This window comes from Tiliqua scincoides, chromosome 3 (assembly GCF_035046505.1).
Source record: "Tiliqua scincoides isolate rTilSci1 chromosome 3, rTilSci1.hap2, whole genome shotgun sequence".
Lineage (NCBI taxonomy): Eukaryota > Metazoa > Chordata > Lepidosauria > Squamata > Scincidae > Tiliqua > Tiliqua scincoides.
The window spans coordinates 22,951,740-22,965,287 of NC_089823.1; the positions used below are offsets into that span (position 1 = coordinate 22,951,740).

The 13,548-nt window shown below is 40.6% G+C and overlaps 1 protein-coding gene across 1 annotated transcript in view; it reads right to left on the reverse strand.

Annotated features, from left to right (window-relative positions):
• Nucleotides 1-13,548, reverse strand: part of ZDHHC20 (zinc finger DHHC-type palmitoyltransferase 20) — a 53,821-nt gene that overhangs the window by 15,910 nt on the left and 24,363 nt on the right. Inside the window, exons 4-7 of the mRNA XM_066621767.1 lie at nt 7,163-7,283; nt 5,863-5,932; nt 4,895-4,927; nt 3,753-3,873 (exon numbers count right to left, since the gene is read on the reverse strand). Of these exons, the coding sequence (XP_066477864.1) occupies nt 3,753-3,873; nt 4,895-4,927; nt 5,863-5,932; nt 7,163-7,283 (345 nt within the window). The remainder of the gene's footprint in view (nt 1-3,752; nt 3,874-4,894; nt 4,928-5,862; nt 5,933-7,162; nt 7,284-13,548) is intronic.

The window sequence follows — 13,548 nt, forward strand, 5'->3', positions numbered from 1 at the left end:
TGGAAATTATCACAAACTTATAGTAAAATATTTAGTTCTTAAAGTGCTAGGGAAAGAATGGGTAGGCACTGTTATAATGTAGATGTTTACTGTCTGTCATATATTGGATGTAGCCCTTTAATTCTAGCATTTTAGCCTGAACTGCTCAAGGGATCCAGAAAAAGTCTTGTACATCACTTCAGGCGTTAGGTGGTAGGGTTTACAAACACGGATGATATGGTGTTCAGTTTTTTTTCCCCCAGAGTCACACCAACACTTTTTTCAAAATGCAAAACAGAATGGAAACACACACCCCAAACTGAGAATTAGCGCAGACTAGCCAATTCTTTCATCTTCTGAAAGAACAGTAAAACACGTAACAAAAATGCACACAGAGAAATAAACCACAGATTAAGGAATATGCAAACAAGTATTTCAACTAATGACCCATGACTAAAACTTGTATCATATCAGATAGAACAGTGTTCCTCAAACTGTGGGTTGGGACCCACTAGGTGGGTCGCAAGCCAATTTCAGATGGGTCCCCATTCATTTCAATATTTTAATTTTAATGTATGAGACTTGACGCTACCACAGTTTGTAAATGCATTTGGGGAAATGTTACAGACCTTTACTTTTAACAAGTTATTCTGTATATTCTTTTAACAATGATCGTCAACGGGACTTACTCCTGGGTAAGTGTGGGTAGGATTGCAGCTTAGGATTGTTAAATATTTTCCTACCTGATGATGTCACTTCTGGTCATGACATCACTTCCAGTGGGTCCTGACAGATTCTCATTCTAAAAAGTGGGCCCTGGTGCTAAATGTGTGAGGACCACTGAGGTAGAACATTTAGATTAGATGCCTACTGTTTGTGGCTGTCTAGATATATACAGATGTTCCTTTACTTGTATGTGTTCCAGTGTTGCTAAAATAGTTTTGAGCTTTCCCCCTACAGTACAGACGGAGCATTCCTTATCTAAAATGCTTGGAACCAGAAGTGTTTCTGATTTTGGAATACTGACATATATAAGTATATAAAACATACACCGTTGCCAGTGAGTTTGACATTTTGAAGTTGAAACCGCACAGTGGGTAGTGTGCTGGAGTTTTTTGCGAATGTGCTGGTTTATGAAGTTTATTCACACTGCAAGGAGCAGAAGCCACTTCAGGGATGGTGGATGCTTTCCCAAGCTTTTGCCAGACTTGGGTGAAGTCCAAGCTCAGGATTGTGCGGGTTGGGACAGGAAACATAGAAAATGTTGCTCAGTTCTCTGGTGTCAGTGGGCTGAGATTCATTGGAAGGCAGGCATGTTTGGTTTAGTTCCTAGAACTTTCTCCTCTTGCCAAGAGTGCTGAAGCCACTGTTTGCTACTTATCAGGGCATCGGATTTTTGGAAAGTGCAGCCTTTTATCTCTTGATCCTGCCTGCCTGGAAATGTGGAGTGTTCTGCAAAGACACATCCACTTCAATGCTCAGGACCATGGAAGTGTTTTTTGTGGCACCATTTCAGCATTCAAAAAGTTTCAGATTTTGGACCATTTTGGCCTAGGTAGGCTCAACCTGTATATTTTAAATGTCTGTTTTCCTCTTTCTCCTACAGTGATCAGATCAACTGCATTTTCACATTTATACATCTGGTGACATTCATACAACTTGTCACTTCAGCTTCTGAAGTTATCGAAAGCAACAGTGAAAATTAAAAACACAGTCTAGCCGAAGTTACACACTATGAAATCCCACTGAAACCACTTAACCACTGAAAGCAATGAACCACAATGTTGAAACCACCACTGAACCAGAAAATCAGCAGTGCCAAATTTGGCTTACATGTGATCTGATAGCTTTCGCTATAGTTTCAAGACCATTAAAATAGGAAGAGATCAGATGTTCTGAAACCACCTCTATTATATAGGCATACATAAAAGTTTTCTTGATAGTCATAGTAAAAGACAGACACAGAGAGCAGTCTTCCAGTCCTGCAGAATTGCTGATGCCAATTATTGTATTTCTATGGGAAATATGGTCCCAACATATAAAAAGTGGATGCACCACCATATCCCCAGAGTAGTCTAAAGAAAACAGGCTAACATTCTCTTGACTCCTAATTTTTAAACAGTAGACATATAAAAGCATGATGTTCAAATTCGGAGAAAGGCCTCAGCACATTTCTCTGTAAAATAAAGTTAAGCATGTCTTTGTGAGAGTCTGCTTCTTGCCCAAGATCAAATGCACTGACAATTAAAAATAAGAAAATGCTTTTCTGTCAACCAGATCCCTAAAGTTCCTCAAATGTAACTAAGAATCCAGTAATAAGTCTTATGAAATTCTCCAACAATTCATACATAAAATCAGCAAACGGTCCATGCTGTGATAATCTGATCACATGCACACATACGTGCCAGGGAAAACCCTATCACAAGGTTTACACATTTCAAGTGGACATCTCTGAAAACTGAGGAAGTTTCTTTCTGCCTCTCCTAAATCAGCTGAGAAGTACAGAAGACTGTTGCAAGGAAATGCTACCCACTTGGACCAGTGTCAGAGGAGACTACATCCAGCTGCACTTGTGTATAGGTATCCTTCTTCCCTGCTACACCCATTTAACCCAAATCATTACTTTCTATGTTTTCTTCAGCACCAGTTTCAATTCATGAGCCAGCATCCCCAAAGAAAGAAAGAAAGAGCAGAATAGAGATCCTTGGTCCTTCTAGAAAGCAAATATGATGCTAAGGTTAGAGTACCGGCTTTAAAAATGCATCATCCAGGTTTAACTGCTGGTTTAGCCAGAAAGATTGCAAGATAGCCTTCAGCAAGCCTCTTGCTGTCTGCACCAAACCAGCCTCATAGAAAGCTATGTCATGACAGTAAACAAAGTGAAACAAATCCAACTGCATAGAATGTTAAGCACTTAAAGTGGCTATTGCTGGGTCAAAGTAGATTTCCTTTTCTACCAGTGATGCATGCTGTTTTCTGAAATTAGATGTTTACGTTTTGACTTTTTAATGCAAGACATTTTCACATTAAATAAGCTAATTTCTCTTAGCCTGTAGGTCAGTGGTTCGGAAACTGAGAGCTGTGGCTCCTTGGAAAGACACAGAAACCAGCCAGATGAGCTGCGGAACCTTCATGAAAAAACCACCACCTTATACAACGCACAGGATTCTAGCCCTAATGGGGAACTGTGGCCAGTCGAAAAAGGTCTGAGAACCACTACTGTAGGTGGTTAGCCAACTCTTGTCAGGAGTACAGAAGCATGTGTTTTATCGAAACACACGCAGAATCTTGGAAATGGCATAGCTTTTCATTGCATATGAAATGCCAAATACAGCCAAATAAAATTAGATATCCTTTTCAAGGACCAAGTAAATATAACTCAATATGCTGCTCTTAGCAGTAAAGATTATGACATTGTCGTGTCCATTCTAAAATTAAATTAAATTTGTTTGAGCTGGAAATGTTGTACAAATAATGAATTCTTAAAACATGCATTGCCAGCATAAAAGAAGCATGACCTGCAAGATGCCTGCTGTTACGAACCTAAATTGTTATACTGTTTAACAAGACTTATAATTGTAGCTTTAAGCCATTTCTGCCCAGCATTGTATATATGCAACAGAGATCAAATGTGTACACCTGTGGGCTGGGCAGAAAAAGGTTAAAGTAGATTTTTACTGCTTCAGCCACCTCAGCTGTATGTCAAAAATAATGAAAAGGATGCAGCTTTGACATACAGAAGCATTCTGGAAGGGTAACTAAAAAAAACTTACTGTCCAAAACTTTATGAAATACTGGAGCACCGTAGAAGCAACAAACAGACAATACAGGAGGGAATAAAATAAGAACAGGAGGAAAAACTTGTAGTTTGAAAATCCCACGCAGTTATTCACCCTGGAAAAGGCAGGAAAAATTGCTAAGTTATAGAGCAATCCTTCTAAACATTGTCCTGCTTAAAGAGGATATACTTTCTCAGTTTGCCAAAAGATAATATTTGATCAAGAACATTGTTTTATGCAATGTAAATGCTCCTTAAGTGGAACAGTTTTCCTTTAGGTCAGGTAGGTAAGCTCTTGTCTGAGATCATAACACTTGAAAATCAAGCCACAGAACCCATCCCTTTACCAACTCCCAGTGTATTCAGTTGGGCATGCAAGCATATACTTTGCATTTTTGTATCACTGTCCCCATTTTCTCTCAGACTTTAATACTCCCTTTTTATGGTTTCACACTCAATCTTGATTTCTAGCTCTGCACTTCCCAAGGATGGTGTTATTGTCATTCAGTATCAACTGTCACCAGACAGTTAATAATAACGCTTCTTAGCGTGCTGTTCTATATAAGTCAATGGCAAAGCTCCCATTATTTGTAAGGCAACAGGATTGCAGGTTTAGACTTCTATTTTGAGAATGTAGCCTGTTATAAAAACCTAATATAAATTTAGATTGGTAACACAGGGCTGGTCCAAGACCTAGGGCTCAAGGCAGTGTGCCAAATGCTTCCCCCTGGCTTGATTATGTTCTCAAATGAGAAAAGGGGGACCAAACAGAAGAGGAAGTGTAGAGAAGAAGAGACTGGTGGGTCAGAACATCTATTCTAGCACACCATTCTCCTCCATACTTCCTCTTTTGCTCCATTACCCCCTCTTCTATGTCCAACCAGGAAGTGAGAGACTAAGTAGTACAAGCAAGTGGGCAGATGATCCCCACCGACCTGCTACCTGAGACAGCTGCTCTAATCGCTTCATGGATGCATGGCCCTAAGAAGGATTCCTGCCCAGGCAACATCCATATTTCCCCAGAGGTAGCCTACTTATTTCTGCACCAGCTCATCTTGCAACACAGTCAGCAGCAGATAGTTTAATAAATTCTCTCTACATGGGAACAAAGCAGGAAAAGAGAAAACAACAGCTTACCAAGGACAATGATGATCCATTTTCAGTACACATCTAAGGAAAAAAGGAAGACATTTCCAATCAGTGCAAAGAAGATCTTGAAAAGAACATGCATTTTAAACAACTTTGTCTGATCTCAATCTTTTGAAATGTGAAAAAAAATTTTCCCAGCTAGGAAAATGTCTTATCACAGCTCCTACTGAGTAGAAGATGGCAGGTCCAGACATCATGTGGCAGGTGTCTGCAACAATCTTCCAAAGCTGTTTCTAAGTATGCTTAATCTGTACCAGTGGCTACTGATAAGTAACACATTCCAGTTCCATGGAGTGCATTCTTTTCTTACAATACATAAGTATCTGTAGAGTCACTTATCTATGGATCAGGTCCATGCCCCCCCATGCACTCCCCCCAGAACTTCGCCGCCGGAGGGTGCTCCGAGCCCAGCAGTGGCTGCGGGCTCATGATTTCATGTATATTTGTCTTAGATGTAATCTATTCACTAGACAAAGTGAGGTTGTAGAGCTCTGAACTGTTAAACTTCAGATTGCATGTAAGAAATCATACTTTTGAATTCTCCTCCACATGAAACATCTTGCAAGTAGTAAAACTAGAAGATTAGGGAGAGGTGTGCTAAGCCTTTCCATCAATGTGTCAATTTACCATATGCAGTGAGAAGTTGTTGCATGGAGAAATATTCTAAAATATGACCCCACATATAGTCTGAAGTGGAACGGTCCAGAATTCATTTTGCATAATGATACATCTGCATAATACACTGGACCCAAATTCAAATAATAAAATGGGATGTGTAAGGTCATGACACTCGAATATGTGTAATAAATTCTTCAACTTTAACACTCAGTAAATCTTATTCTGGAGAAACCGCTTTTGTCTGGAAAAACTCTGAAACTTCAGATGCACTTTCTAGTGAAAATACTAAGATGCAATAATTCAAAACAAGTCTATGCTAAGAGCCAGCAGGTACTTACAGGTCACAGGCAGAACAGTGGTGGCATCGATCAGGCTTGATTAGCTGGCATCGATCACAGTACCGTATGGCTACATTAAAGAGTTAAAAATCAAGGTGTCAAAATAAGTTCTTTTTATAATAATACAACAATATTACAAACAATGTAAAATAATACAATGTTAGAGACTGAGTTCAGAAGTTTTCAGAATTCATTATATCTCTAAACGCCAAAAAGGGCTGCAGGGAATGGGAAAAATGCAACATATGAATTCTGCTAACATTCCACTTCATCAAAACCTATAAAGTGAATGCAATTGGTGGTAGGTGGATCAAGTACATGGCAAAATGTCCCATAGTTCACCCACCTGTAATTTGTGAAAATTCTAATTCACAGCTCTGTCTATGCTGTGATGCTAGTTTACCTGAAACCAGGTTCTAAGACTAGTTTCAGTGATGTCATGCTGCCCAGAGCGTATTTTGAAATGCAAACACCTTGGCTCACAGTCACAAGGGAGGGAGTGAGGGCAAGGAGGGAAAACCAGAATCTCCTAAAGCAGATATTAAATGGGCATTAACTAGTAATAATTTTTTTATTTATCCCCCCCACCCCGCGATGGTGGTCATGAGGAAAATACCAGCATCTGTTTGGATTAGTAAGTGAACTGGGGAGGTAAGATGAGTGACAAAGGCCCAAATCCTAACCAACTTTTCAGCACTTAGCTGTGCCAATGGGGCGTGTGCTGCATCCTGCAGTTGGGTAGCACTCATGGAGGCCTCCTCAAAGTAAGGGAATGTTTGTTCCCTTACCTCGGTACTGCATTGCCCTTATGTCACTGCTGGAAAGTGGGTTAGGGTTGCGCCCAAAATCTTACTTGCTGAGATTGTGCAATTTAAGTCAGGAAATTTCCTCACCAGATGAAGCAGGTATGTACAATCTGATTCATCATTAAGAATGATAGTTGTTAAAGGAAAGTTACTAAACAAGGTAATAAGAATACAAGATACACATCTTGGATAGCTGTGGTGCTAAATACTTCAAGAACATATAGAAAGACTTTAACAATAAAAGAATATGTTACCTAAATATTAAGTGGAGCATTAGAATACAAACACATAATATTATTTGTGTATTGCAACAGACTAACAAATTGTGTAATTTAAGAAGTAATAAACTGTCCAAATTTACTTCTAGAGATGCCTTCATTTTTAGAAAGCTATTTCTGTCTAAAAACAGAATAACAATGATTCAACACAATCAAATGTGATAGTCTCATGGGGAGAAAGACTGTCTGCCATGCTGCGATCGTTTATAAATTCACCTCTTGATGTTGTTGTTGTATAGATAGGCAGGTCTTTAGCAGCTCGTCTTAAAATTTCCTGTTGGGATTCTGGCCTCTCTTCTTTTTCATATAGCTCCTTATCAGATTTGGACAAGCAGAACTGAAGAGGAGGACAGAAGCATAATTTTTATCCTAGATGCTAGTCAACTAGAGTTAGGCAATCAACTACAGATTTAAGCATTTTTTTCCCCAATACAAGCAAGGATTTCTGTATGTTAACCCAAATGCATAACAATTCTTTGCAAATTATTTCAAAGTACTACTTTAAGGATTATCACCATTTCCGGGAATAAGAAGAGACAAACTCTCATTATTTATGTGATACATAAATTATCTTCAATTACCTCAAGGACTGATGCACAGAAGGGGTGGGGGACACCTTGCTGTTTGTGGCTCTTGAGGGCATGACTGGAATCAATGGGTTGAAATTTCATGCAAGTTGATTTAGGCTAGATGTGAGGCAGCATGCCCTAAGAGCTGTCCAGCGCGGGAGCAGTCTGCATTTTACAGTAGGGAGCTCACCCTCATTGGGGTTGTTCAAGCAGAGGCAGAATGGCTGCCTGTAAGAGTTGCTGTAACAACTGCCTGTACCGAGCAGGGGTCTGGACCAGATGACCTCGAAGGCACCTTCTAATTCAACCATTCTAAAAAGGTGGTTTGAGAATTCTGTTAAGAATCAGGGCTCAGGAAATAATAAAATACAGTGCAGAACTAAATAAAGTTGCATGTCAGTTGCAAGAACCACAAGTAGGGCCCATGTGATAAGGCTTCAGTAAAGACTGAATGTGGGCAGACCACAGTCATGGAGTGGATACAGCCTGTGAGAGCCTCCTGGGCTTCCTTACTCACAATGAGGTTGCTCTAAGTTGCCGTTTCTCATTGCCCAGAGAGCACCAGCGCACACCTGCTGTTACTGGCAGCTATATGCATGTATTTGAAGCCAAATGAATAGCAGGGCAAGGATAATTGCATCTTTGAACCTATACACATGAACCTATAAAACACACTTTGCTGCTCATCACCGACTCTCTTTTTCAATGCAGGCCTCTTCCCTCCCCTCTTGGTTTTGTGCTGTGTCACTTCTGCATCAGCTGCCTCACTCAGCTCAGCTCTTATCGTTTTCATCAGCCCCTTTGCCACACTTTGCACCTTTGCTGCTTCTGCTTGCAATTTTTGCCTCTCATAATCTGCTACCTCACCCTCCTCAAAGAAAGCAGTGAGTGTGACTATCTGTCTGAGAAAGGGGCTGGTGGCATGGCAGCACGGTGCTAGTGCATCTGTATGCACACTTCAGTATTGTGGTCTGAGGGGAAAATTCCTCAGGAGAGAGGGAGAGAAGAAGGGCCAGGATGATTTCAATTGAGATGTATGGTATGTGTGCTTAAAAAGTGCACGTCTAGGCATGCTTATTCAGAAGTAAATGTGTTCAGTGGGGCTAACTCTCAGGATAGTGTCCACGTGTTTAAAGGGTGAAAAAGGAACTGACAGATCAAGGGAAATTTCCTCATGGCAACTGTTCAGGAAATACTGAACTAGCTGTTCTTATAAAATAGGAAACTATTAATTAAAGGGTCAGTAATCCTGAAAAGTCTCAGTAGCATTTTGCCAGCTCACTCTAGAGAGACAAGAACTGCAACTTTCTTTGAAGGCCAGAACATCCAGCAAATCAGATCTTACAGACGAGAGAATAACATGGCTTCAGTTTAGACTGGAATGTCTCAGGCTGGCCAGTGTCATCTGAATTCTCCATTAGAAAATGAGACAATCCAAAAAATGCCCATTCTAGGCTGAATGGCTAGTCTGAAAGCAAACTGCCTAAGTGCATTTGGGAACACCAATGCACAGCTTCCCTAAGAACCATATAGTTTTAGCACACATAAGTTGACGCATATAAGTTTAGCAGGTGAAGCTCCATGGTAAAAGAGAATCTAATAACTATGGTTGTGTCAGCTGGCTGTTACAGGCACAAGAGAAAAACATTTTAGTTTTAAAAAGTAGCTTCCCTAGTCAAAACTCATTCAAAGCACACCCAGGAAGTTAAAAAAGAAGCTGCTCTAATCTGTAATTAAGCATCCAGACTGTCTGAAGGACTTATTCAGTTGATGGTGCAATTTATATTATTCGCACAGCCAGCCCATCCGTGAACCCTACTGAGGGGGCTGCCTCAGGAAGCTTACTGGTGGGGGTGTCCATCTCCACCTGCCCATTTGCCTCCACAGCTACTCCTCAGAGACACCCTACCCTACCACTGTCTTCTCACCACACTTCTTCTTTCACTCTACCCCATTTTCCAAACCAGGGAGTGGGAAGAACAGAGGCTGGCAAATCACTGGTTAAAGGGAGGCAGCATTTGATGCATTGCCTAAGGTGTCAGAAGGTCATGGGCCAGCCCTGTTTACTCCACATGTCAGCCCTAAGTGAGATCATCCTTATGTGAGCACTCTGGCAGCTTGTTTATAGAAGACAGAATTGAATATGTTACCCATGCAGACTTGAGTGACAATTTCACACCACCGCCAGTAATGGACTGATTCAAAAAGTGTTTCTTGAAAGTAATACTCCACTCATATATATGTGAAACACAGGACTGTATGCAAAAGGGAAGCACCACTGAAATAAATGGGATAAGTTACTTGTGATGAACTTAAATCCTATTAATTTCAGTAGGACTTAATCATGACTAATTTTCTTCGGAACACTATATTGCTGTATACTGAGGAGACAGGGCCTAGCAAAACATGTGAGGTACCACACATTCCACCCCTCCCAACTAAGGAGATCACAAGACTATTCTTCCCCATCATTATGTGCTTATGTTCAAAAGAATGTAAGCCTATAAAACAACAAAAACCTAACATTTCAAAGAAACTCCAAAGTGCCTGTTAATTAAATAGGAAAAACAACATCCCTTTGTTTTCTTCTTTCTCTGCTTCTTTCCAGGCAATCAAACAATACCAATTGTCTTGCCTTATTACAAAGTCTATTGTGTAACAGTATCAGCTATGCATTTTATTTTATTTTGATCATGAGAGCCACAGATCACAGGATGCCACACCATTTAAGAATGGTAGCGCCAATAAACTCAAAGTTATTCTACTGTAGGAAACTACATTCAGTATTTGAAGGAACAACCAATTTGTGAACAAATCAGTGCTAACACATGAACAAAAAAGATAGAAGAAAAATATTTTAAGCAGGGAAAATGTTCTTTAGATAGTTTTTTTTAAGCCTACTGTTACAATGTATTTTTTTTGCACCTCTTTTACTGCTATGTAAGGATCCTTAGTAGCATAGTCAAGGTATTTAACAGGAAAAAAAGACAGAAGCGCAACAAATGAGTACTTAAACAGGTAATAAAAGTAACAGTATTCCCAATTTTCAACTAAAAGCCAAATAAGTATTTAAAGTTCCTTGTTTTCCAAGTACTTCATATTTTGTGTTAGAATAATTCAATAGTTCAGGTAATTGTTCCATCTCTTGGGTTCTAAACACTGTTTTCTATAAATCACAACAGAATCAAGACCAAAGATTCAAAAATCTTTCAAAATACTTTATTTTCTCAACATGAAATGTCCTCTAGTAGCAGGGCTGTGCATATTTTGACATTCTATACAAGCACGTAATTTGGTTAAGGTACAAGTATTAGGAAAGAATGCTGCATCTTAACACTTTTCATTATTACAAAAAAGCAAGTGTCTAATTGCTATGATAATAAACTCCAAATCATGCTAGAAATGGTAAAAATTTCAATACTGGGTGCCTGGAGGAATGAGAACTGTTGAGCTGGATTTCTATTGCTAGGCTTCTGAAATAGCACATCAACCCAGGTCCATGATTAAAGCCTAGCATAGGCACGACTTCCCTGTTCTTCTAACCATGGTTAGGATGAGAAACACACAACACACATTCCCACTGTGTTCTCCCCAATTTCCAATTGCCTTCTGTGGTTTGCTTTAACTATGGTTCAGGATTATGTCTGTACTGACAACCAAGGTTGAAAGCAATCAGATTCCCTTCTAAACAGAGTTTGCAATCTCACTTTAAACCATGGCTTTAACATTAGGTTGCAAGGGGAATCCTGATTTAGCATTTATGCAGAAGTAACACTAGAATTAAACCAAACTACAGAAGATTTGTGGGGCAAGTGGAGATTCCCTATAGAAAGAGAATAGCGCGTACCGGATTGCAAATTCATCCATGGCTATGAAATTGGGAGGTAGCATCCCAGAGGAAGGGACTCATGCTTCAGGATGCTATCCTGCAATTATTATTATTATATCTGCATTGGGTATAACATGTGCAGGGCTGCATAACACAGGCAAATAAACACAAGTTTATCTAACTTGCATAATCTGAGTCCAAAAATATGGATTATATGGACAAGAGTCTGATTTTTAAGTGCAGAACACACATGGCTGGGGCCAGCAAATATCTTTCCATTCATATTACATCCTGCTAGGGTAATAACTGTAGAACAATTTCTCTTTCCTGAAATATTTCAGTTGCAAAGTTTGCTTCAGGTTAACTTTTGGTAGAAAAGGAAGAAAAACAACCAGCGCTCACAACAGAGAAGATTTTTGCCGTTTAACTGTGTTAAAACTTTAGAGCAGGGGTCTCCAAACCCGGGCCTGGGGGCTAGATGCGGTCCACAGCGAACCTATTTCCGGCCCACGGCCAGCCTTTGGTTTCCTGAGAGCCTCTGACCCACGTGACTGAACATGACCAGACTCCAGTGTGCTCCAGTCACAACCAGAGGGTGTTCTGAAGACTGGGGAGGCTGTGTGCAGCCTCCCCGGAACATCTTCTAAAAGCCTAACAACATCACTTCCTGGTCTTCCCCAAAACTGGAAGTAACTTTTTTGTGCCCTCTGAAGGCCTTAGAAGGCTTTGTGAGGGTCGGGGAGGCCTCCATTTGGGCATCCATTTGAGTATGTGCTTTATTTTGTGATGTGTGTTGGTGCTTAGAAAAATCCTTGAAATTTGAGCCCATTCATTCATTCGTCTAAGTTCCATTGCTAATGTATTTATTTAAATTTAAATTTTATTTTATTTCCGACCCTCAACACCATGTCAGAGTTGACACAGCCCTCTGGCTGAAAAGTTTGGAGACCCCTGCTTTAGAGACAGACTTTAAATGTTAGCAAAAATACTAATGCTACAGCTGTTTTTATCAATAAAAGCCACATTTTTTAATTAGCCATACAATGCTTTAAATACGTTTTTCAGGAAGAAAAAGGCCAAATTTAATTCAGCCTGATAGGCTGAAGCATTATTTCTGGAGAACATGACTATGCATTTGCACTGCCTGTTTGATTTTTCTCCAGTTTGATGACACATGGAGACGAGCAATTACGTAACAGCACATAGGAAGCTGCCTTATACAGAGGCAGACCGTTGGTCCATCTAGGTTGGTTTTAACAACAAAGACTGGCACATGCTCTCTGGAGTTTCAGACAAGAGTCTGCCCTACCTGGAAACTGAATTAGACACTCTGCATGTAAAAAACATGCTCCACTACCAAATTATGGCCCCTCCCCCAAAGCTGAAACACAGGCAACTGCAACCTGACTCTGTATGTTTCTAGACTGGGCTTTTCTAGAATGGGGACTCAAGGGTCCTCATTCAGCACTTCTGAATTCCGCAAGCCACCTAGTACTCATGAACAGCCCACAGTGATCCTTTCCCTGTCTGCACTGAAGAGATGTGCCTGTGCAAAATCAGGAGCTATGCATAACTAGCAGAATTCAACAGAAAGGGTTTCTCACATCTGAAAGGCAGCACACGGGGCAGAGAACAACATGGTTGTGTGCGAGGCAGGACACAATATGCAGGAACTCCTTAGAACAGGGGTGCTCACACTTTTTTGGCTCGAGAGCTACTTTGAAACCCAGCAAGGCCCAGAGATCTACCAGAGTTTTTTTTTACAATGTTCGCGCCATCATAACATATAACATTTATGTGTACAATGTATGTTGGTGTACCTTGAGCCCCACTGAGTATAACAGGACTTACTCCTGAGTAGACATGCCTAGGATTAGGCTGTGAGGCTGCAATCCTAACCACACTTACCTGGGAGTAAGACCCATTGAGTACAATGGGCCTTACTCCCAGCGTTTCCTCCCAGAGGCACCTGAAAGGGGGGGGTCGGCACTCTGCGATCTACTCATTTTGCCTCGCGATCTACCGGTAGATCACGATCCACCTATTGAGCACCCCTGCCTTAGAAGGTAGCCAGACTACAACCGAAATCCTAGACCAGGGCTGTCAAACATAAACGTGGCCCACAGAAGCACCTTATCTGGCCCTCGGGCTCTCCCAGCACCACCTGAAGCTGCTCTCAGCTGCTGAGTTGTGCTGCGATATCT